At 45.1% G+C, this 25,819-nt stretch overlaps 1 protein-coding gene across 3 annotated transcripts in view; it reads left to right on the top strand.

Moving 5' to 3' along the window:
- The window catches only part of ctnna2 (catenin (cadherin-associated protein), alpha 2), a 271,296-nt gene that overhangs the window by 186,027 nt on the left and 59,450 nt on the right, over nucleotides 1–25,819 (top strand). For all 3 annotated transcript variants that reach the window (XM_030351804.1, XM_030351806.1, XM_030351805.1), the window contains 2 exons: nucleotides 12,911–12,991; nucleotides 22,439–22,591. In XM_030351804.1, the coding sequence (XP_030207664.1) occupies nucleotides 12,911–12,991; nucleotides 22,439–22,591 (234 nt within the window). The remainder of the gene's footprint in view (nucleotides 1–12,910; nucleotides 12,992–22,438; nucleotides 22,592–25,819) is intronic.

Raw genomic sequence — 25,819 nt, 5'->3', positions numbered from 1 at the left:
CTCCGCTGTGCTTTTTGTAACGCTCAGATCGGCTGGTCTGCTATGCAGTTTTTGTTTGCGGTCTCGTCACTGATATATGAGCTTCTCGAGAAAGCTAAAGCTAACATGCTGAAGTCCTGTCGCTGTCTGCCCTCGCTCGAGCAAAGACCTCTGTCCGATCTCTCCTTGGAGGTCGTACCATACCAGAAATACAATATCTCCTACTCTGTCCTGTTTTAGTAGCCTTGCTCAAAAGCAAGGTACCAAAAGATTGAGGCACTCATTCAGAGGTTTAAAAGGAGTATGCACTTCCTTGAGACCATTCCCCTTTCATCAGTTCAGTAGGATGAACAAGACCATACACAGTGGCCTTGTTTTCACCGGAGGCTTGAATCACTCTTCAAACGCCAATCAAAAACGACTGTAGGATTCTGATAAGATTCTGAGGCTGAATGGGCCGGAATGGTTGCACAAGAGAATTAGACAACTGCGGTCGCCATCCAATACAAAGTAGGGGGCGCCATTCAATACAAAGTAGGGGGCGTGATACACGAAAGTATCTGAAACATTCACTTGCTTTTCAAACTGGTCGCGCCGCGCCTTTTCTTACGAGTCCCCGACCTTGCAACTCCAGCACTGAAACAATTAGGGGCTCTAAAAACAGGCTGAGATGATGGTGTGAACGTCGTGCCTTTTGTGTAAACAGATTGTAATCTAGACACAATTGAAACTCCAAACCAGGTGTAGAGTCTAGATGTATCTCAGGTAAACAGGGCCCATGTGTTTTAAATGATGGATTTTCCCGATTATCTATCGCTATTTTGTCGAACAAACGGAAATGTGAATGTAAACTAATGGCGCGTTTCCACTGCAGGGTGCGGAACGGATCGGATCGCAAAGGTGCGGGTCGGGTCGCGTTTCCACCGCCAAAAGTGGGCGTGACCCGGACTTTGCCGTACCCGTTCCGGCCCCATTCTCGGGACTCCTCCGTTGCGGTACCCAAAACAAGACCAGACGCCTGAAAGGGTCCCGTGAAATTCTGGCTACACCCCCCCTCCGTTGATTGGTCAACAGAATCGTCACTTCCGGGTGACGTGGGGATAAAAACAAACAAACAGTAGCCTCGAGGTATTATTCTTTACAATTAACATGTCGCGTAAAAAGCTTGCTTGGGCGAACAAAGAGGTGGAGACGTTCGTCTGCATTCTTGGGGAGGAAGACGTTCGTCTGCATTCTTGGGGAGGAAGACGTTGTTTACGATGTTTACGTAGCTGCCGCGGCGATCGACATCCGGCCTACCACCGAGGGTACTGTCGGCTGTGGAAACGCGACCTCGGAACTGAGCTGGGCTATACCGCCCCCTCCCTACCGCACCTTTGCGATCCGATCCGTTCCACAACCTGCAGTGGAAACGCGGCAATAGAGAGCGCTTTAGTTTCAAGGACAAAGTCAGCTGCTTAATGCGATTCTCTTAGTGGTCGACATCCTCCAAAGCTAAGATAAAACACAAACCCAGAGAAGAGGTTCAAACTGTGCTGCAGATCAGAGGATCCCTGCTAACTACCTTTCTCGTGGGACCCCAAGAGCACACAAAAACAATGAGCTGGTAATAATGGCCCTCGCATAAGAACTATTCATCTTACATAAACATTTTGAGGATGGCATTGTATCCCCCTCCCCCCCCCCCGTCAGCAGAGAATATACAGTGAATTTATTTCCTCCCAATATCGACTCACTTTCTGGATTCTGAACCTGTTGACACTTTCAGCCTTTTCCAAATGATTTCTTCCAAAGCCTGCGGAAACGAAACATACTCGCTTAAAAATATATATATTTATATATATATATATTTATACATTCCTCGTCAGCATGTGCGTCCTCCCTCACCCTGCCTAACAGCTGGGTTGTTCCCCTGATCCACCTTCATTGCCTGTTAGCTCGCGGCGCGACCAGATATCCTCTGGTATTACACATGCTCATTCCTCACTACTAATAGCAAAGTCCTGATAGCGCTGGGCTCTGGCGGCGTGGCCTAACGGACAAAGCCCACATGAAACGAAGATAGTGCAGGGAAGTAATCTTCCCGCCCGGCTCATGCCGGCGCCGAGCCCACTTTGAAGTCACCGCGGCGGGGATCATTACAGCGGGGGAACACGCTGGCTCCTGGTGGCATCTTGCAGCTGTAGCGCTCTGTGATGTTTGTGTAAATAGTTGATGGTCCCTCCAGTGGACCTGGGCTGCAGGTCTATAATCTTGTGTTTCCACAGTGTCCTTGATCCTATGTCTTTATTACAGCATCAGCGTGATTCCTTTCATAAAAGGGCCTGATTCCTTATGAGAATTTCACCCCTGTACTTAGGGTCACAGTGACTGGGTTTGTATTAAAGTTGAAACTATGATCATCAGGGATCTTAGTTTACACCACAATCACTGAGTAGGTGTGTTTACCTCATGATTACCCTCCACTTGCTATTATGAGACTGGCAAGTGTTTGATTATTTAACTGACCTGCCTTGACGGATCTGTCTGACATACAGTGAAGCTGGTGAAGGAGTAGAGGGGGTTAGGGTAAGGGTTGGAGTACTTTAGAAATGGTGATCTTTAGGTATGGGGTTAGAGATGTTTAAATTGGTAAGAAATGTTTGTGTTTAGGTATTAGGTTACAGATGTTTATCGATACATTTGTTGTTAGTATTGCTTATGTGTTTAGCTAATGTTAGAGACGTTTACATCTAAACATTTGGTTCTTTAGGCTTTTGTTTCAGTAATAGGTTTCATATTTTTTGCTTAACACATTTGGTTAACTGAAATCCTTTTGTTTTGGTAGATGAGGTTAAAGAGGATGTAGTTGAAACGACTATTAATTGTAGCATTGATATAATTTGATTATGGATGGTAATTCTTCAGCTTCAGGTAAGATGATTTGGGGATGAGGGAGTGCTGTGGTCAAGATCATGTTGAGGATCAAAGCAATGCTTCAGAGACTTTCTTCAGGGCCACAGCTTTAAACAGCTGAGATCTAGTATATAAAAGTACAGCGTTAGAGGATGGGCTAAGAGAAGGATGGGGTATAGTCTTGTGGGTAGCAATGCCCTTGGATACAGGCTTATAACAACCTTAATTTTTTTTTATGTTAGTTAGATGTGTCCTCATGCGATCCGCTGAGGACTACGGTACCCTACGACAGATGTAAAGATATAATGGACCCTGGATTGAGTGGAGTGGAGTGGATGGAATAAAGGTGCTTAGAGTACAAGTCCGGGCAAGTTTGTCAATAGTGTGTCTTGTTTGATACTTTTTAACACAAATAACGCATACATTTTCCTTGTAAACTTTGCCTTTGATCAATCTGGCTGGAGCCATGAAGATATACTTTGTACACACAAAGTATGGTCTGCATTTTGCAAAGGATATCCTCTCCATGCATTCAGCCCCATGTCATTGCTGTTAGACGGGCTATTGATTAGCAAAACATCTGGCAGTGTATCACACTAAGGTTATTATAGTTACACACAAACAGAAGTATTTGTGTGTGTGTGTGTGTGTGTGTGTGTGTGTGTGTGTGTGTGCGTGTGTGTGCGTGTGTGTGCGTGTGTGTGCGTGTCTGTGTGCGTACGTGCGTGCGTGCCTGCGTGCGTGCGTGCGTGCGTGCGTGCGTGCGTGCGTGTGTATATGCCCATTTGTTCACGTGTGTATGTGTGTGTGTGTGTATGTAGTGCATGTGTGGTAATGTGAGGTAGGTTCCGTTTGCCCCTCACATTGGTTCCTCACATACTAGGTTGTGTATTTGAGCAGAGCACCGAGGGACGGAAAGAAAATAAAATGCTTCAGACATCCAGGCCTCATGGGCCTTTTGGCCAAACAGAATGCTATCTGTGTCCACCGGGCTTTTTTTCTTCTTCCTCCATCTCCTTCTCTCACAGGTATCGCAGCAGTGACTTATTCACCCTCTCACTAACCTATTCTTAGCCATCCCTCGCTCCCCTCCCCTCCTCTCTCCTCCAACCCCCTCCTTGCCTCTCCACCCCTCTCCTCTCGTCTCCCCATCCTCTTGTCTCATCTTCCCCCTCCTCTCCTCTCCTCTCTTCTCATCCCCCTCTTCTCCTATCCCCTCCCCTCCTCTCTTCTGTCCTCCTACCCCCCCCCCCCCCCCCCTCCTCCCCTCTGCTGGTCCCTCCCCTCCTTGCAGGCTACTTGCCATTCAGTTCAGGCAGGCTGCCGACTGCATTCCTCTCGCCATGTGCTACTGTTACTGCTGCAGCACCACTGCTATACCTCCTCATGTCTCTCTATGTCTCTCTATGTCTCTCTCGCTCTGTCTGTGTGTCTGTGTGTCTCTGTATCTGTCTGTCTGTATGTCTCTCTCTCTTTCTCTCTCTTGTCTCATCGACCAATTTTTCTATCTACCACTGCTCTCTCTACCTCCCCCTTCTCTATATTTTCGTCCTCTACTCTATCTCTCTCTGTCTCTCTCTGCCTCTGTCTCTCTCCATTCATCTGTTTCTCTCCTCCATGCTCTATGTCTCCCATCTCCCTGTCTCCCCCTCTCTCTCCCCTAATGTTCTCCTATCACGGGCTGGCTCCACCACGCTGCTCTCCACCCACCTGTCTGTCTTCTGTCTGAAGCAATGCCCTTGTTGAAGCGTGTGTTGGAGTCCATCACGCCACACCCCCCAGGGTTTCTACTTATAAAGACACCCCATTATGTTGTTGGACTAGAAGCCAGGGACGTCTTGTGTGTTCCAGGAGGTAGACAGATAACTTAGCGTCACATCATTCACCCTGCTAATCTGTCAGAGCATTTGTTCAATGATCTACGTATCCTCTCGCCTTTTGTGTTCCCGTGTCTGGCTTCCTGACGTCTTCTGTGTTCTTCAGGCGGTCAAGCTCGGTTTGTTCAGCTTTCTTTTTTCCCTTTCAATACTCCAACACGTCACTCATTGGTCTTCATGTGTTCATGTACGGGATTGTCTTACTTTGGTTTTGTGTCTTCGGCTCCATGGATCCACCAAGCTACATGGATATCAGCATGCACAGCATGCCTATCCCTCCTTCTCTCCACCACTTCAGCCCTCCGACCGTCCACCTCTGCCCGCTCCACCCCTCCATCCCTGCATTCACCTATCCATCCCGCCATCCCTCCATCAATCAATCTCTGCGTTGCGCCACTCTGCCCCCTCTACTTACCTCCAACCCTCCTCCACCTCCTCAATACCTCATCCCTCCTCCACCTCTGCATACCTCATCCCTCCTCCACCTCTGCATACCTCAGCCCTCATCCACCCTTGCATATATCCCTCCCTCCTCCACCTCTGCATATCTCCCTCCCTCCTCCACCTCTGCATATCTCCATACCTCCTCCTGCATCTTTGCATATCTCCATCCCTCCTCCACCTTTGCACACATTTTGCAACGTTTATCATAAACGTTTATCCCGTTTATGATAAACCAGATGCTTCGTCTCACGCCCAACGCGCTTGACCAAGGGACCCTAACAGCTGGTGACAGGGCTTGCCGTCCGTGCTACCCAACCAGTGTAATGGCAGCCACAGTAGCAGTCTTAAGCGAACAGACTTAGCACTTAGCCATGAAGAGGGTTGCGCTGGAGGCTATAGGCCCACGCGGCCCTTCGCCTGATGCCTAGTGACAGGAGAATGTCAGGCTTAAAAAACAACGTCATTAGATACCGTGGGCAGCAGCAGCCATGTGGGGGGCACAGGAGACCAGGAGAGCCACATGCAGCACATGCCTCGTATGTGTGTCTGTCTGTGTCTGTGGGTCTTTGTATGTGTGTGTGTCACTGGGCTGTGAACACCTTCCGGTTCTAATGTAAATATTTCCCATACGCCGAACAAAACCTCATCTCCCCATGAACATACCAAAGAATTGATGGAGGATTTTACAATCGCATATCTTTAAGAATGCTCACTAGCCCGCATGCCATACATAACGTGATGCCTACATGGCGCAACACCTTAGCCACAGCTCTCCACACACATCTAAGATGACAGCTGCTAATGGTTCCAGTGGCTGGGTGTGCAGCCGCCCGCATCAGAATGTCCTTCCTTCCCTCCACCCTCGCTATCGTGTAATCAAAGCAGCCGATAACCAGCACAGCACCTCTTTAAGTTCCACTTAATGAGCCTCAGTGAGAGCTGCTCATCCATGGCACTGCCGACGGAAGAGACCGCCTTATCTTAATGAGCATCCAGCTCCCCATTATCTAACACTAACCCTAGCAACTTGTAACCGCTATCATGACCACCTATCCTCTTGACTGGCTCCCCCCACTCTCTCTCTCTCGCTTGCTCTCCTTTTCTCTCTCACTCTGTATGCCCCCTGCTCTCTCTCTCTCTCTCTCTCTCTCTCTCTCTCTCTCTCTCTCTCTCTCTCTCTCTCTCTCTCTCTCTCTCTCTCTCTCTCATTTCCTCTCTCTCATTTCCTCTCACTCACTCTTTGTCTGTCTGTCTGTCTGTCTGTCTCTCTGTCTGTGTGTCGGTGTGTCTTTCCTCCCCTCTCTACGACCTGGCCATCTTGATTTCCCTCCCCTGGTAGTTTGGCTGTGGGACAATAATTGCTGCAACCCATTCCTGGCTAATTTAATTGACAGGGAGGGGAATTGATACCTTGTACAAATGTTTATCTCCAGAAGCCATGGGAGTGACTTAACACCTGACACCATAATGGCCTCCACCACTCACACCACTGCCTCTCGTTTGTAATGTTGCAGCACGTCCCTATGATTTATCATCGTGTGGACAATGAGTCCTTATTTATTATCAGTTCTCTCTTAAGCTTCCAGTGACTTCCATTGTTGCGTCTCTTCTCCGTGATTTTTCCGTGTGATCCCTGCTTATCTCGTCCAGCCCGGGCACTTATTGATCCTCGCGTTTGGAACCAACCGGTCTCTTCGCTTTTAACCCTGAAGGAATTGAATGTATCAGACCGCTTCTCTGTCCATTTTCCATCTTTAACAGATAACATCTTTCTTAACATTTTATCGGTTTGTTATTCCTTTTTTTATTTTATTTTGCAAAACCACTTAGCAACGGCACAGAAGACGGATCAAAACCATAAAAGATTTTCTTTTCTCCCGGTTTCTAAACCTTTGAAGTTTGACCAAACTTCAAATCTCTCTGCTGAGAGACCTTTGCTGACCTTTTGCGTGCATTTACACAGGTTGTGTTTATGCATGAAAACTGTAAAACCGCCGACCAAGACGACCCTAAAACATCTTACGGGGGGGGCAGGGGGGAGGGGGTGGCACACACACATCTTCACTGACACGCTCGTTACCGGGGTCTGAGGTTGGCCAAGACACACCCAAGCAATTTAGAGCTGCAATGCACCACTCTACTACCACAACTGGCTATCAGAGGGGGGGCCTCTGGGGATCCATGCTGTGGCCGACAGCTGTTCCCCCAGCAGCGTGTCTCCCCTCTCCCCCTGTTCCCCAGGGTCCTCAGAGTGGCTTAGAATAACTCCACAATTACTGCTGCTATTACCCTCTGCGCTGGCTGCTTGCGGCCACACGGGCTCCTCTCTCTCCTGTGTTGCTGGCGAACAAGTGGTCACAAGGGGGGGGTGGTCACGTTGGGATGGTAGGGGGAGCCTCCGTCCCCCAGTGTTCCTGCTCGTCTCAGAACCCTCCAGATGAATCTTATCTGACGTTGCCGCAAAACAAGCTCTCTCTCTCTCTCTCTCTCTCTCTCGCTCTCGCTCTCGCTCTCTCTCTCTCTCTCTCTCTCTCTCTCTCTCTCCCTCTCACTCTCTCTCTCTCTCTCTCCCTCCCTCTCTCCCTCCGTCTCACTCTGTTTGTCTATGAGTCCCCCTCCAGTCTTCTGCACACAGGCAGAGTCCGTGTTTAATTCCCGGGACCTGTGGGGCGGGGCCATGCAGGGATGTTGTCCCGCTTCACCGGCCCCCAGGGGCCCGCTCTCCTCTGCTCTCCGCTCCGCCGTGGATCAGAGCGGAGACAGAGGCATCCATGTGCACAGCTCCCAAACACAAAGTGTTCATTGTTTAATAGAACGAATAATACATCAGAGAAATAATCATCATAACAGAGTGAGGTGGGGGCTCTCCTCCAGGGCGTGTTGAAATCATGAAATCCATACTCGCCCATAATTAAAGATTAGAGAAAAGGCTGTTTTTCACTGGTGACTTTGAAGCACATATACATGATTAAACGGGTACTGTGAAGAGGGGATAAAGGCAAGGTCAGGTTCCGAACAGGCCCGCATTAGCCAGCGTGCTGTCCGTCCACCTCAGGCCCGGGCCCAGTGTGTTCAGTATTCATTATTAATATGTCTAATCTCCGTCCCTCAGGAGTTTGGCGCTCCCTCATAACATCAGCGGCTCCTACTGATTGCAAGTAGGAATCAGTAGGCCGGGTGTTCTTTTTGGTTTCATGAGGTCTAATTTATTTCTCTTTGTAAACACAAGGTCTCCACAGTGTTATCGTTAGGGCACTTTGTATTCTGGCTGTTGGCATGCTGTAATCCAATGTCTCCCCCGGCCCCTAAATAACATATTTGCATGAGAGTCTCCAGGCGGCACTGTGACTAATGTTGTCATATCCTTTGTGTGTGTGTGTGTCTGTGTGTGTGGGGGGCTGTATTTGCATGTGTGCCTGTTTTGCACTTGCATGCGTGTTTTGCACACGGTGAGGGTGCACCCGGTGTTTGAAAAGCAGCATAATTCTCCTCTGCTTTTTTTCTGTGTCTCCTTGAGGTTAAAAAAAAAAAGTGGCGTTGGGAGAAATCTATTCAGAGAGGCTTTTTGCACGACTCTGAAAACGAGCTCGGTCCTCTCCTGGCACACTCGTGGCCAGCTAGCCGCCAGTGCAGTGCCTCGCTGCGCTGACAAGCCAGCTAGCAGGCGATGCTACGCTGACACCGGCAGTGCTACGCTGACACCGCCGCGCGCGTTCGCCTGTCTGATTACAGCCCTGGTAGCTTGTTAAAATCCATTCCTATGGATATGCTCTCTAAACGTAAATGCTTACATTGCTTAATTGCTGTCAGTGGCAGGGGGGGGCAGGGGCTGACTGACTGCAGCAGCACGAGGCCAGGAGACAAACGACCTTATCCTCATGCTTAACATATATATGGTGGAAAATCCATGCTATATGGGCCCTGACCAAGGACAACGCGGCAATGTGTTACACCGAATGGGTATCATATCTGCTTTTATGGCCGCGGGCACTTTTCATGAAACGACGCTCTCCCAAGTCAGGTGACCTTGACTAAGTATGTACACAGCAGAATCCCCCCGGGGCCCCACAGCCTTCCCCGTCGAGCCGGGTCCAACTGGTAATCTGTGTCCCTGCCACGGTGTGTCGGATCCCAAACAAGGGCGCAATGAGCTACCGAAAAAACTGAGTTTATGTACTGTATATCCTGTCGCCTTGCCCCTTAAATACAATGAGAAACGGCATGGCGACCGTATCTCGCTCGCTTCCCTGTTATAAAATGTGTGTCAGGTAAAGGAAAAGGGGGTAACAGGATATTAGCGCGGAAATAGGCAGAGGCAGAATGTGATTTGATTCTGGGACCAACCGTGCTAGCCGGGGGTGGGTGATGGCATGCTATATGCTTTACATGGGGTGGAAATGAAATAAAACTTAGGCTTAGATTCCATCTGAAGATGAAATCAAATATATGACATTTTGATTAAAAGAAAATAAACAACAAACTCTTGTTGATACATGTCGAGGCATGCAAACTAGAAGGTGAGAATGTTGCTTTATTTGTCAATCTTTTATCTGTTTGAAATGTTGTATTTTATTCACAGACTCCTGTCTGTTGTAAGACTCATTCAGCCTCCCCCCAAAAACCACTCCTTATGAAAACGACCAAACTATCTTAATTGTCAAGTCAAAGGCTAAATGTACAGTCTTGGGGTCCATAAATCAATAAAATAGGATATCCACTATTATTATCTTGGATCTTTCTGCTGAATGATGATCCTGTTTGTCCATTACGGGCCACAGTATGTTGTGCCCAGCAGTTTCATTGAGCACATGCTCACTGTTGGTCTGGTAACCTGGTCTCTGTTCTAAATAAAGCAGATGTGACTTAAGACTGTGTGATCCTTCACACACACACACACACACACACACACACACACACACACACACACACACACACACACACACACACACACACACACACACACACACACACACACACACACACACACACACACACATTTATACAATCGTACAGTCATTTAGAAGCCTTTTAAATGACTTATTTTGAAAGTCATTTACGTAAAGAATTCTATGAGCTAGCATGCTGAATGACTTCTGTTTTAATAAGGTCTCCACTGTAGAGAAAATATGTTTACAAAGAAGGGAGATTGTGTCTCTCATAAGATGTATGTTTGTATTCAAAGGGAGCCAAAATGCATCATTCATTTCTGTTACGAGCGTATATTCGGAGAGAGTCCGAAAATTACTGAATGTGGAGTGGTTTATTGCATCTGCTTGGGTTGAAAAATGAATGGATAATTGAATAAATAAAGCCATTAATTTGGCTTCCCTATTAAGTGCCCTTGATGGAAGTTTTGAGTATAAGCGAATGAAGGAACCTAGGATAGGACCAACAATTGTTTTGCTGGGATAATATCCCTTTATGCTTTTCAGAGCTGAAGACTGTTACATGTGTTATCTATGATTGTATTGAGTCAAGAAACTACAATTCCCTGATATCTTCTCTCGTAGTGTCTGTATCTTTGGAACTTTCTAGTAATAAGTCATTTTGTTTGTTTCTGCTCCGTTTGGTTCAGCCTGATCATGCATATTTTTTTGGTTGCACCAAATTTGGATAATCCCGCTGTGTTTCTTAACGCTCATCAAAATAACTGCGCCTGTAACCTAGCAACAGTTGTGTCCGTTGATTGTCAACCAGGGAGTTTCACTGTGTGTCACAAAATAAAATAAATAAATAAAAAATATGTTCGCACTAAGTGAGTTGTTTTGAAGCTGTTTACACAAGAGAAATACTTGACCGATTTGCGTGTTACATATGCATGTGTACTTATCGCTGTGCTGCCACACTGGGAACATTCCAGAGTGAGATGTTCAGTTTCAGTTTCAAAATGGCTTGCTTGAAATCCTATCAAGAACCCAATGCTATTGTGGTCTCTCTTTTTTCCTGTTTCTTCACTGTGCTGAGCTGAGCGCTGGACACACAGCCCGTTGTGTTGAGAGGCCATTAGGATGAAACCAGATCATTAAGGGTTAAGGTTAGCCATGAAGCAACTGGTTTAAATGAGGCTGAAATACCCTGGCTTGGATCATATATGGGCTAGCGCTGCACACTGGGCTCATTTATATGGTTAACATAGTTCTTTGAACACTTAGTCTTCATTGAATTCATACTATTGATAATAATATATATATATATAATCCATTGTGGTTTGTGTGGAAATGTTGACCTTGAAGCTAGGCTGTACTACGATGTGGTGAAATTGTATTTAAAAACATAAATAATGTTTTTCCGTTATGATATTTTATCCTAACCATAGCACTCGGCTACAATGATTTATGCCTTTAAATTGATGTAATACTCATGTTATGCATCATCATAAACATTCATTCCATTGGCTTATCGAGCCGGTTGCCGTAAATGGCCGCTAAGTGCGTTCAAGTGCCAAGTGCACCTTTCTCACAAGTATTTGGTAATGTCATACACACCTCTCACACTGCACTTCTTCAGTTTACCCAATTAGCATGGTGCAGGCATGTGGTTGTTGTTCAATTTATGCCACAGCAGGTGCCAGTGGAGTAAATAGTGCTTAGCGCTGACGCTAAGTGTGAGGGGTGGGCTAGGATTAGGATCTAAGCGGCTACAGGTCGAGTGACGGAGAGAGGAGGAGGGAAGGGAGGAGAGAGAGGATGGGAAGGAGGGAAATGGGGGAGGAGGAGGGGGGGGGGAAGAGGAGGCAATGAAGCAAAGCCTTAATTATTTCTTAACAAGCAGAAGTCATTGTGCCAACGTGTCCCCTGCTCTTTTAGAGAACAGCGTTGCCAGCACAGAGACATTGAGATGTGTAACAATTACAAACCCATGATATCTAAAACCTTGGTGCTAGCTTACATGGTGCTGGCTGGGTTTCTTTCCTCTTTATTTAAGCACATAAACGTAAGTGGGTTTCTCTTGCTTTTATCATGAGTCCAGAGCAGTGTGGACACGTTTGGGCGTTGTTTAAACCCAATCTTCCAGTGACCTACTGGCGAGAGGAACAATTCCTTGTGCAATGAAACGTTTATCGATCGTACAGGGAAGTGGCCTTTGTGTTTAAGGGTAGTAGAAATTAGTGAAGGTTTTTGGTCCTCAATGTTTAATGTAATTGTTGAAATGTTGCACGGTGCATTAGACAATTCATACCGCTCTTTTTCAGTGAACAACTCCTTCGCTTGAGTTGGTTTGGCTGTATACCAATGACTTCCATGTGGTGTTTGTGTATTATAATAACGATTGCATACTTCCAATAATCAAAAGGAGGATTTTACCTATTGTACATACATAATGTATACGTCATTTATATACATTCTCCTGGAATCCATTTCATTAATCAGCACTGGGTCGCTGCAGGGACAATGTTTGTTATCTTTACATATTCTGAAGTAATTGGTTCAGCAGCAAAGCGACCATTGCTCAGTGCAGTTTGCTGGCAAGCCCTTGGTGTGTTGATGTCTCTGTTCCGTCCGCTGCTTTGCGTTCCCATGTCTTTTCATCTTTCTTCTACTTTAACTCATATGACAAACCCAGACTTCCAAAGTGAGCAGAATTACAGGGATGTGTTCCTGTTTGTCCAAGTGTTGGGGGGGGGGGGGGGGGGGGGGGGTCAAGGCCCCCCTGGTGCACGCCCCACGGTCCCTGAACGGGAGGTAACGGCCCTGTTTTCCCTCCTCTGCCCGCAGACTGGAAGGAAGGAGAAAGGTGACCCACTGAACTCGGCTATTGACAAGATGACAAAGAAGACCCGGGACCTGCGTCGACAGGTGAGCCTTGTGTGACACCTCGCCACCACTACACATCAGCCTGCTCCTCGAGCGCTGTCTACCTCTTCACCTTGACCACGGCAACAACAGCGCCGCATCGCTTAACAATCAGCGTTCACAGGTTATGAGTCGTCCTCAGCTTATTGTGCGCTGAGTGTCCGCCGTTGGTCCAAGTGAGACGGTGAACGTGCATCGATTCACTCTTCAAGTTATTGATTGCAGCTCTATTGAAATCATCATTAGCTGCTATTGATAACACCAGTAGCAGAGTTATTATAGCAGTACCGTTCTAAACAGCAGTGGCTGATCTATAGCTTTCATTTTCCTTTTAAAGGTTTAATCAGAAACCTTTCAGCATGAAATATCTAAAATCAGCTAGAACTATGTTGTATATTTTGTTGAGTTGTATACTTAAATTACCATTATTTCCAACAATGTTCAAACCCGGATAAATTCATTGTTTTATTCACGGTATCGATACATTTGTTCGAAGATCAATGGCGTCATATGCCCTTTAACCCCTTACTTCTGGGGCAACAGTAATCCATTGGAGTTCACATTTATCAATATTCGATTTCAATATCCATCTAATTAATACGATTTGCTACTTCGACAAGTGGCTCATACCGGCAAACAAGCTAACGCAGTATTTCACACACAGAGTTTACTTTATATTTTTTATCCTTAGAAGAGAACAACGCCATCTGTGTTTAATAGCCTTGCCCATACATTGAATTATAGGTCAAATCGTATTTCATTGGAAAGCTGCATGCAACACATTGATTCACGCTGGCTCTCTCTCAACAACATACTGATAACAGACCGTCTGTGAATAACCCGCTCATATAGTTATAGTATGATTGCTTTGACCACGGATCGCAGCCAATTCCCCATGTAACATTAACCACAGCTGTTGGCATAGTGAACTCATCTAATAGTAAATTACCAAGTGAACGTTATGTTACTCCGGGACTATTATTAGAATGAAATGACATAAAGTTACTAAAACAAACACAATTGTAATGCAATATGTCGTCCGTGAACATGATTTCTGTCTGAGTTACAAAAGATCCATTTTCACCGACAATTGTGGGGAAGTAAGGAAACTACGTCTTTCGCCATTCAGCACTAGTCTGCAATGTTAACACAACAAGTAAATGATCTTTTAAACCTTAAAATTGTATTTCATTATAACAACAGGAAATGTTGATCGTGACAGAAAGAAACAATTGTTATGCAACATAATACGAGCAAGCTCATGCTGTGTCCTTGAAGTCTTAGCAGTGCATGCACGCAATATTACATTTTATCCATCGCACAAATAACTACTTTGAGGGCTGAACGGGCACAACGATACAGTTACATGAATGCAGATCAAAAGTTTCCCGCATCAATTCCCCCGAGAAAGTCAGGCTTCAAACCGGCCTCTCTTGTTGGGCACAGAGGGGTCGTTCGCCAGTGGAAGCGCTCTCCCCAAACAGAGTAGCGGCGTGCGCCACCCTCTGAACACCACACAGAGCAGAAGAGGATCATTCTGGATGGGAGGGCAGGACAAGAGCCTCCCGCTGGTACCACCGGCATCAGTCAGACGGCACTCTAAAAGGATGCTGTACTGACTGGGGGGGGGGGCTTGACAGAGTGGGGGTCCCCCGAGCACTCGGAGACAGGCAGGAATCAACCGGCGTTGCGATATTGTAATCAAGTCAACCATTTAGGAGTTAGGAGAGGCAGATGGGTCGAGTATGGAGCTGCTCTAGGTAGCCCGGACCCCCCCTCCTCCCCATATCCACCACCACCCCCCTCCTCCACTCCAAACACCGCCTGAGAGATAGGGAGGTCTGTTGTCTGTGGCACACAACGCACCTTTCCATCGCTCAGTCTGACTGGCGTAAATGTGAACGGATGTGATGTAGTAGGATGGACTCAAGCGCAGCCCTCCATTAAAAAAGAAAAAGATGGAGATCAGATGCAAGCTGTGTGACCTTGAGGATGTCACCGCCAAAGAGCTTCTTCTTTGTTGTCCCCGTTGTTGCTGTTGATGCTGCTGTTATTGTGGTTGTTGTTGTTGTTGGGGAGCACACAGAAGGTACAACACAGCACAAGCCCAGCTCCAGGCATGCAATGCATCTACGGGGGTGAAAATCAATTCTCTATGCGCCCTGACTCATAGCCACCACAACAATGGCTGCACTGCTCAGTAGTACCGAACGAAGGCAGCCACAACAGGACTGCACAGGAAGATGGGGTACCTGCGAGAGGTTGAACCGACAGGAATTAAATGAATAAATTAGGAGGGAGGGATGGGGTGAAATGCAAATCTACAACCAAGGAACATACACATAAACAAAGATGATGAGAAGAGGGGAAAAAGAGGAGGATTTAGCAGTCAAAAGACCAGGGAACTTTTAATCTTTCTTAGACATTTATGTCTTTATTCATCGAAGTGTTGCGGCGGGGAAGCTGTTTAAGACGTAAACCTCTTCGCTCTTTGGATCAGTAAAGTGGTTTAAAGGAAATGAAAACGGGTTGATGGTCTTGATTTACTCGTGTAAGTCAGCCGTGATTCCGTTCCACCAGTAACATGTTTCCCCTGCGTTTCACTCCAGCAGCGCTGGCAGGCCCATATTAACAGCACACTTTAGGTGTCAAGTGTAAAACACAGGTTTAGCCAGACACTAAGACCCCGTTCAGCAGCAAATACATTCAGATTTTTGTATCAACAGAATTAAAGTGTTAACTAAGATCATTCAAAATAAGAACAACTGATGAGGCTATAATTGGGGAGTTTTGTTTTTTACATAGATGATTATGACATTGTAAATGATAAACAACAGATGGTTTTAGCGTATGCAATTCAACGTAAAGGGGTACTATTCGTTCCTAGCTACAGATTGAAAAGGATAAAGTAAGAAATACATCATGATCTTGATGACTGAATAGGCGCACTTTAGACATTGCCTGGCATTCACAATTGGTAAATTGGACTACTGAAAGCAAACTATATAATATAATATATTTCTCCCTCTGTGCATTCAAGCCTAAGAGACGTTGCTTTGAAATGTAAAGACAGATGCATTGTTACCTAAAGTTCGAATAATACCAAGATTGAAAAGTGCCAACATAAGGACACCTTTAGAAATAAGTTAAAGATTGAAATTAAACGAACCAGATGAAAAAGACTAACAGAGTTTGACTAGCGAGGATGCCCGTCTCAAATGATTTTGAAGAGGGAGGAAATCACTGCAGTTGGAAACTCAGTTTTATTAGTTCCATGCTATGTCACATACGAAGTGTGTTTAGACGCATCCGCTCCCTGTAATTAGCGATCCCCTTGTCGTCATGCCAATACACTAGCTGGAGATGAGCCGTGTGCTTGTCATCCTGTCCTTAATGAATGCATCTGTCAACTGCTCTCCCTGGGCGGCTGTTTGACTGATGGCTGATACCTTAAACCCCTTAGAACATCAATTTCCCCTTAAATAGCTTTTTTAGGGACATTCAAATCTTCACCATTCACACAATCACTTTGTTGATTAGTACAGCTGTTTTATTTGTATTTTTGGGGTGGGGGAGCGTCGTCGAAGGAACAGCTGTCACGAAGCCCTCAGCCCTTCGTAAACGCTGCAATCTAATTGGTTTATTCATTAAATATGAATATCCCACCATAATGGACACGTTCCTCTGTTTCTATCTGTAGGAGACGCTGCAGTGCTTTCATACACCATTTACTATTTTTCTGATTAGCCATTGAGCAGACGGTTTGATCCTACACAATTTGAACTCAGATAGGCCTACACCGTCACCCCAGCCCCTAAACGACCCTGTCCCCTGCGGACCACAAAACTACTCTGATCTCAATATCATACGTCATGATTTTCACTCGGTCCAGATTTCCAGCAGATTGAACCTTCCTGGTTTGGGGCTCCCTGGCTCCCTGCTGGATGTGTTTTAAAGGTTGCACTTGGCCCCTGATGGCCTTCTGAATCAGTCATGCTGCTAAAGGCAGTAACCCAGCTGAAGTCCTTGAGGGGGGTTTGTGAAAAGCGATGGTCGCAAGATTTCCTTAGAAAATGTATGTTGTTATTCGCATCCCTTAACTTGATTCAGGGCACGGAATTAGCCAGCCCTCCCTGTTTGTGTTTGGTCCTTGAGATGTTTCAAAACAAAGTGCCACCGCTTTTCACTCCAAAGCCCCTGCCTGCATTTGCTGCCACAGCAAACGTAAAAAAGGGAAAGCACTAACATTTGTATTTCAATGCAGTTTCTATCCGGTGACTCCGCCCTGCCGTTAGAGTAGCGTCAGAATGTAGCCTGACAAGGTGTCAGCCAGGTATTTTATTATAACCCTCAATGGCATATCAAGCCCTTGTGAATGTCTCCCCACTCCCTCCACCGTTATTGATGTTGACGCTAACCTCCGGCTCAGCCCCCCAAGAGAAAGAGAGACTGTGTGTGTGTGTGTGTGTGTGTTTGTGTGTGTGTGTGTGTGTGTGTGTGTGTGTGTGTGTGTGTGTGTGTGTGTGTGTGTGTGTGTGTATGAAGGGTGTTTTTGTCTGCGTTTTTGCGTGCGTGTACGTGTGTGTGCCTGTGTCTGTGTGCATGTACGTGTGTGTGTGTGTGTGTGCGTGCGTGTGTGTGTGTTCCACTGCAGGGACTTCTCCGTGTGGTGTAATCCACCCTATCCTCTCTCAGCTGTGTCTCCATATCGCTGCACAGCAATTCACACCAGGCAATGCCGATCATACACAGAGGGATTATGAATGGGCATAATGAAGATACCGTGATGCACTGTGAATGCGTCTACATGTGGAGGAGCGTTAGGGAGGAGGATTATTCCTCATTCCAGACGAAATCGGTGAGATGTGAAGGTTGAATCATTTAAGTGTCCTTATGCTGCATTTGACTTTGTTCTTTGGCATAGCGACTGAACACTTGAAACTTTTTTTTACATTCACACGTCCAAAAATGCATCCAGTGCAACCCTACTCCAAAGATTTTTTATAATTTGCTCATGATTACTACTTTTACTTCAACTTGGCGAACCGACTCATCAATTTTTTTACCAACTTCAAAAGAAACGTATCATGTCCTGTTCTCTCATAAAATAAGTGTGCATAAAATTAATTTCGTCCCCAGGGATACAAACATGTATTTTGAACACGTTAATGAACGGCACTGGAAGTAATACAGCAGGTGGTGGGACACATGCGAAGACAAACCACCTTTCAAAAGACTCTGTTTCATGTTCAAAGGATTCCTTATCAAGGTATATCGACTCGCCTATTTGTTTGAGTCGCATGAACAAAATCAAACAACACTTCTGTGGAGCCACCTCAAACCTGGATTTAAGCTCTCGACATCAAAACTGTTGTACCACAGTGGCTAGGACAGGACACACTGTAGCAATCAACCTGGCCTGCTGCCTTTCTATAAATATAAGGTCATGACTCGCTATGAATGCTAAAGACATCGTCCCGGCTGTGAACGAAGACACCCATAATAAAACAAAGTGCCAATCTTTAAAGACCCCCCCCCCCCCCCCACAACTACTCTGACTGCCTCAGGTTCATGCGGTTTGTTTGTCCGTTAAACCAAATCACTTGATAAGGTATTTGGACTCCCCATAATAATTGTTAATGTGGCAGTAGATGCACATGAACATAGCATTAAAAGACTAGCATTTAATAGTTCAATAAGTTAATTGCACACAAATAAACTTTTTATGAAGAAAAAACAAATAGGCGTTGTGTTGGTAGAAGACACTATATAATTAAAAAGGTTAATAGGAAAATACTGTAGGGCAGATTAATTAAACCAGACTTTCAGTGATCAGCGTCAGTGAACATAAATATATGCATAATTGTAGTCAGCCAAACACTGGCTGAAGTTTCTAAAGTCTATAATTATTAACTTTGCATGTTATGAATTCAAATATAACTCCTATCTGCCTATCCCTGGAAGAATCAGATCTATTCCAGATATAGATACAGTCGACCTTATTGATCCCTGAGGGAAACAATCGTTCAGATCTCCCAATACAAATGGGCCTTCACAATGTAAGGTTTAAGTCATAATGTTAAGGTCACAGTACGGTTCAGACTAAAATACATGCTATAACTAATAAAATACAATGAAGAGGATTCTTGGAAGTTTAAGAAGTCAAGAAAATAAATGCATCAGCATTTTGCACAGACCAGATTAAAGAATACCAGGACCAATTCCTGAAGTACCACTGGTATAATGCTGATAGAATAGCTACTGCTGCTATGCATAGCGATCCATAAACACACCCCCAGCATCTCTTGCTGACTTGCTTTCCTGCGGAAGAATTGCTTTCCCATAGCCTAGTCCATTGTGATCTTTTAAAAAAAGCCTGTTAAACCAAATGTCAAGGATCTTCGTTACCCAGAGCGCACCATGTAATGTTCTGCTACAACGTTTCGGTTGTACACTGCTCTCGCTGCTGTCCTGTTTATGGCTTCCTCTGATGTGCATTCCGAGGATCTGTCTTTAAATATGATCGCCTGACTCCAAGACAGCTACAAGACAAAAGGGAACGAGAGCCCAGACACTTCAACACACGTCCACTTGTCAAGTAAGGCCACTGAGACAGTGCGAAAAGGGTTAGCGTGGCTTTATCTTTTTGCTATGGCAGAAGCAGCAGGATCCACATTGCACCCACAGTGCATTACACTGTGTCACCATCATGTGTAAGAGGACATTATCCTTGTAGGGAGCTAAGGGCAAAGTCTGGTGTTGAAGATTGTATAAACAAACTATTTGTTTAGTTCAAAATCGATGCCAGTCCCTGTTGTACGGGCAGTCTCCTAGTAATACCACTGAGGTGTGTAACATTGAACAGGGCTTGACATTTTTATAAGAAAATGCCATACACCGGCCCAAGGTGTACGTGTCATGCGTTTCAAGCACGGGTGAAGACAGACTTTCCCAAATAAACAGTGTCCTTTAATCAAACTATTTCTCTTCTGACATAATCCCGCTCATTTAGGAGCTTTGAATCATGGCAGAGGTGTCAGTTGTTCTTGCCGGGCTGGTGCATACCAGTGCATACTAAACATAAATGTTTAGGATTCACTTTTTTCCAATCAGTTTTTATCACTTTCAACAACACAAAACATGCAATTGATTCGTAGGCCTCACTGGGAGAAGAGCAGGTGACTAATAATGCAAGAAGCAACGGCCCGATAAAAATGAAAGACATCAATATAGAATAACCTTATCCTTGTAGATCAAACCAGGTTCCCAAGCAACAAAGACCTCTGCCTTGCTTTTTGAAGTGAATCCACGCTTTGATTTGTTTAACTGCTTACTCCCTTCCAACCGCCACTATTAGACAGGAACCACCCTATCGCTTGTCCTGCTGGCCATCAATTTTAGACAGGAAACTCTCCCCCTCTTGTTCTTTCCTTCATGTGCATTATGCAGGAAACAGTCTTCCTCCTGTCCTATCCTTGATCCCTATTATGCAGGAAACCCTTCTCCTCGGGGGTCCTATCCTTGATCAATGTTATACATGAAATATTTCTTCTCCTGTAATGCCTTAAGAAAGTAAGGGGAAGGTTGCATAATGGAAGAGACCAACTATTAGACTAGCAGAAAATGAGCAAGTACATTTTTTTTTTTTAATGAAACATAAAGAAAACATCTACAGGAAATATATCTATAAACACAATGTGGGCAGTAGAAATGTAAAGGCAAAAAGTAAATATAGGCATTATAAATATGCATATAGAGACATGTGTTACAACATAATGACACGTGTACTCCAATGTCGTCTGTGAGACGAGATGAAGAACGGTGAAAGATGATGGGTTCCAATCCACATTGGGCCTCTATATTAACTTCTGAAAGAATCTCCAATGACCCCTTACCCCAATGACCTAGTCTGACAACTGCAACTCCACACCGCTCAAAGTTAGTTTGGTGCTTTTCTCGAAGCAGGAAGTCAGTGTGTGTGTGTGTGCGAAGAATGGAGGGAGTGAGGGGTTAACAGAGAGATGGAGGGAGTGGGATTTGAAAGGCGCTGAGACCTGGAGATTGCAGATGGATTTCTGTGGGTGAGCTGTTAGTGCGTGCGTGCGTGTGTGTGTGTGTGTGTGTGTGTGTGTGTGTGTGTGTGTGTGTGTGTGTGTGTGTGTGTGTCTGTGTGTGTGTGTGTGTGTGTGTGTGTGTCTGTGTGTGTGTCTGTGTGAGTGTGAGTGTGAGTGTGTGTTTGTGTGTGTGTCTGTGTGGGCATTGGGATGCTGATGGTGCAAGAGCAGCGAAGACGTAGGAAATCACTCATCTGTATCAGAGCTCCTCACAAACCCGCAACTGAATCACTACCTCCTGCTGGCCCTTTATGACGCTCTTGTAATATATCCTTAGCAAATACTCCTGCATGTGTTCCCCGATTGCCGTTCAGGAAACCTCACCCAAAAAGTACCCAAAAAGTGGTTTAAACAAATACAATATTATCAATGCAAACAATTTCTTTTCTAATGCATTTCTAAAATATTACCGAGGCTTCTAGAGTTGAGAGGTTCTGACATCATTAAATGTCTAGTGGTGTGCATGTGTGTGTCTTTGTGTGTATCTGTGTACATGTCTATGTGTCTGTGTGCATGTTTGTGTGTGTGTTTGTTTGTACACTTATGTGTGTGTGTGTGTGTGTGTGTGTGTGTGTGTGTGTGTGTGTGTGTGTGTGTGTGTGTGTGTGTGTGTGTGTGTGTGTGTGTGTGTGTGTGTGTGTGTGTTTTCTGGCGTGAGGAGGTGTTTAGTATGTGCATGCTTATCTGCTTGAACTCTGGCGACAGCCAGCTAAATTCCTGTGTGTAAGATAAAGTGCCTGTCTTTTATGGTTCCTATACTGTTCCCTCTGGCCTCCTTCCCCGGCTAGATATCTTCTCCGCGTAGCATCCCTGTCCATTTACTCCCTGAGAAAATAACCAGTATTCCTGCAGTTTGGCAGTCAATGATTCCATAAACAGATATGGGATGCAGAAGAGTTCCCCACTAAGAGGGCCCGAGGGGCGTCGACTCGTGTATTTATGGTCTCAGTCAAATGCTCTTCCTCCGTCTCCCCCGTCTACTGTAGGAGTATATCACTGGGTTTACTACGATCATGAGGCAGGACGGTTCAATGGCTCCATGTTCCTCTCCAAGCCAATACCGGACACAAGATTTCATCCTCTGTCCAACTGTCTACAGAATCGGCTGAATTTCAAATCACTGAAATCCGCCTGCAACAGAAATGCTCACGGTGCATTTCCCTCCATAACAGCTGACGGATTGGCTACAGCTTCAGCAACAAGAGGCAGCTCTTGCGTGTGGGCCTAAAGCACCTTTAACCGATCCTATGAGCTGATCCTTGCTCAGGGCGGTAGGATGATCCGCGTCCCACACTGGGCAGCGGTCTGACCCCCTGTTTGTTTTGTTGTCCTGCAGCTGAGGAAGGCGGTTATGGACCACATCTCCGACTCCTTCCTGGAGACCAACGTGCCCCTGCTGGTGCTCATCGAGGCGGCCAAGAGCGGCAACGAGAAGGAGGTCAAAGAGTACGCCCAGGTGTTCCGTGAGCACGCCAACAAGCTCGTGGAGGTCAGTCACTCATTAAACATGCACACACACACACACACACACACACACACACACACACACACACACACACACACACACACACACACACACACACACACACACACACACACCCATTCAACCCAGCTCTCGTATCCCCCCCATCCGGCTCGCAGGTTATTCATGAGGTGTTTTGTCACTCTCATGAAATTGTTATAAGCACAATTATATAGGCGCAGGGGTTTCTGTGTGTATTGTTATTGGAATACATGGATGACCTGGTGCGGAAAATGAGGCCAAACCAGGGTGAATGGACACACATGCAAACACACACCCGCACCAGATGCGCACACACAGACACACACACAGACACACACACTTTCACATATTTATTTTCAAGCTGCATCCAGGCAGGGGTTGATAGGGATATTTTGCAATGGATTGGTGGTTATCTTATGTGTGATTTAACACAATATAAGGGTTAGCGTCGCAGGGAGTGAGGGAAGGAACTCAGATGAATACAGTGTTGCGACTATGACAAGAGATTCGTTAAGCCATTGTACGCTATCTTAGATTACAGACTAACCTAGTTTCACCTGTCCCACTCAAACAGCTAAATATAACATGGAAACACACAAACACGTACACACACACAAACACACACACACACACACACACACACACACACACACACACACACACACACACACACACACACACACACACACACACACAAACGCACATACGCAGGTACCTGCTCAGACAGAGTGGGTTATGTCATTGTTCAAGGTCACCAGCTCATGAAACAAAAAGATTTTACATTCAAGCCGTTTCTGGAAATCCATATCTCAGTATTACCATTTGCACTCTCGTCCAAATAATACATAATGCATGGTTATGTATGTAGCTGTATGTCTAAAGACATACATGGTTATGTCTGTAGATGTCTAGAGACATACGTGGTTATGTCTGTATCTGTATATACAAACGTAGCTATGCGTGGTAACAAGAACATGAAGGAAATATCTTATAAAAGGGAAAGCTCTTTACTTTACTTACTTTATTTGGAAGAAATATCCACATGAGAAAACACATATTTTTCAATAATATTATCACTCGACATTTCAAAATTAGGGAAATGTATTATTTCCCTACACCTTTTCAATAGAATGAGCAAGTGCAGCTGAGAATACCAAAGGCTTCCATTGAAAATTTCTTAAGTACTTCACACAAACCACTTCTGTGTAGGACAAGGTTTCGAGTAGAAGCCTTATCATCCATTGCTTCCCTAATCTCTACATTGAACCACTTAGGTTGCTCTATGACAATTTGAAGTTGTTCTTCACATGCTAATGTTTCTCCCAACCACCTATCAGCTGGCTTGATGATTAGCCTATTTGGAGGGTCCAATTTGTGTACACACAATGCACCTGTGGCATGGACATAATTGTTGAGGCCATTATAACACCTCCATCACAAGAAATGATCTATCAATAATTATTACACCAAGTATAATCTCACTCAAAGTGAGAGCCATCAATATCATTAGCACGTCTTTCCTTTTCAAAATGACTCTGTGGTCTATCCCTGGCACTATTATTCCATCCCTCCATTGCCCCCACCCTATCTATCTCCCTCTCTCTCCCTCCCACCCTACTTATCTCCCTCTCTCTCTCCCTCCCACCCTATGTATCTCCCACTCTCTCTTTCCATCCCACTCTATCTATCTCCCTCTCTCCCCATCCCACTCGATCTATCTCCCATTCCATCTATCTCCATCTCTCTTTTTCCCTCTCTCCTCCCACTCTATCCCTCTCCCTTTCTTTCTTACAAAGTCTCTCCATCTCCATATCTCTGTGTGTCTCTCTCTCAATCCCTCTCTCTCTTTGTTCCACCTCCTCCTGTTAGGCCATGTGCACCCCAAGGCCTCTAGTAATTACATCATACTCATTAGCGCTGCCCTGACCAGCAGGGGCCAACTAATTGTGAGGCATTAATTGGCTAAGAATACGACGGGCCGACGCACCAACTAATGAGATATGGCGATGTGTTAAGAAGGTGTGCTCGCTAATTGAATATTGACTGTGAAGTTCTTAGGGTTGTTGTGAGTGTCACATGTTCAGAAAGTGACTGCATGGGTGCATGAAAATGTTAAGTTTTACCTTCACACAAAGAAAACTCACATTGGTTAAAATATATTTAACTTGTGAACTTTTTCTCCTCGAACATCATTTCAACTTAATGTCGTAGAGTGTGACATTGACGAGAGAGAGATCTATATTATAACGATTTCAATTATAAGTTGAGGGATGCCTTTGTCGAGCAAGACCAGGTTTTATTACGGGGATGAATATTATCTCTAAGTAGTCTATGAGAACACTTAAAGAAAGCAAAAACCTTCAATGCTTTTTTCAACATGCTTCATGTTCTCTGGCCCTGACAATGACACTATTGTCAATGTTGTCAGAAAACTTTGTAAAGTTACAAAGCCTCATTTATAAGTGGAATGAGCTTTGACTCAATGAAGAAATTCAATTTGTTTTGTCGTCTGTTGGCCTATGTTCACAATGACTGGGAGAATAAAGATAACAATAAGGTATTACTCAGTTTAGTACATTTCCTCTGTCTCACATTTTATTTTATTTCTTTAACGATTATTTAATTCATGAATATTCCATCTCGTTCCAATGCGGAACCCAACAAAACAAACAGCATTTTGGAATAAAATATTTGACTACAAAACATTTTCTCATGTGTCTGTCAAACAACCAAATAGAAAAAGTGCAATAATTCTTGACTTTAACGCGTAATCATTAACTTTTACATTACAGCTTGGATATAATGCTGGAACCATCATGTCCATCCCAAACACGTTTTTTCCAACAGACCACATTTATATATCTCTCTAGCATCTTGAACATTCCTCAATCGATGTCATCAGTCCGCGGGCTCTTCCATCCGCAGTTATCGTCAATTATTGCACTGGCGCACTAACCCTCCCACCAACCATCGTTGTCATCTGCTTCGGTGAGTCTGCAGGTAGATCGTCATCAACCATTTCTCGCTGGCACAAAGTGGTGCCTTGTGAATATACTAATGGACGTTTCTGTGAACGAGTCCACTTTTTTCGTGCACTCTGCTGCTTTGTTCCCCGTTGGCAGGAATGGCGCCAGCTCACCCATGATGATAGTTTTTTAACAATACAATCATACACAAAATCTACAAATACTATCTGTAAATGGAAAACAGATT

The sequence above is a fragment of the Gadus morhua genome, chromosome 3 (assembly GCF_902167405.1).
Source record: "Gadus morhua chromosome 3, gadMor3.0, whole genome shotgun sequence".
Lineage (NCBI taxonomy): Eukaryota > Metazoa > Chordata > Actinopteri > Gadiformes > Gadidae > Gadus > Gadus morhua.
This window is presented reverse-complemented; position numbering and strand designations above follow the sequence as displayed.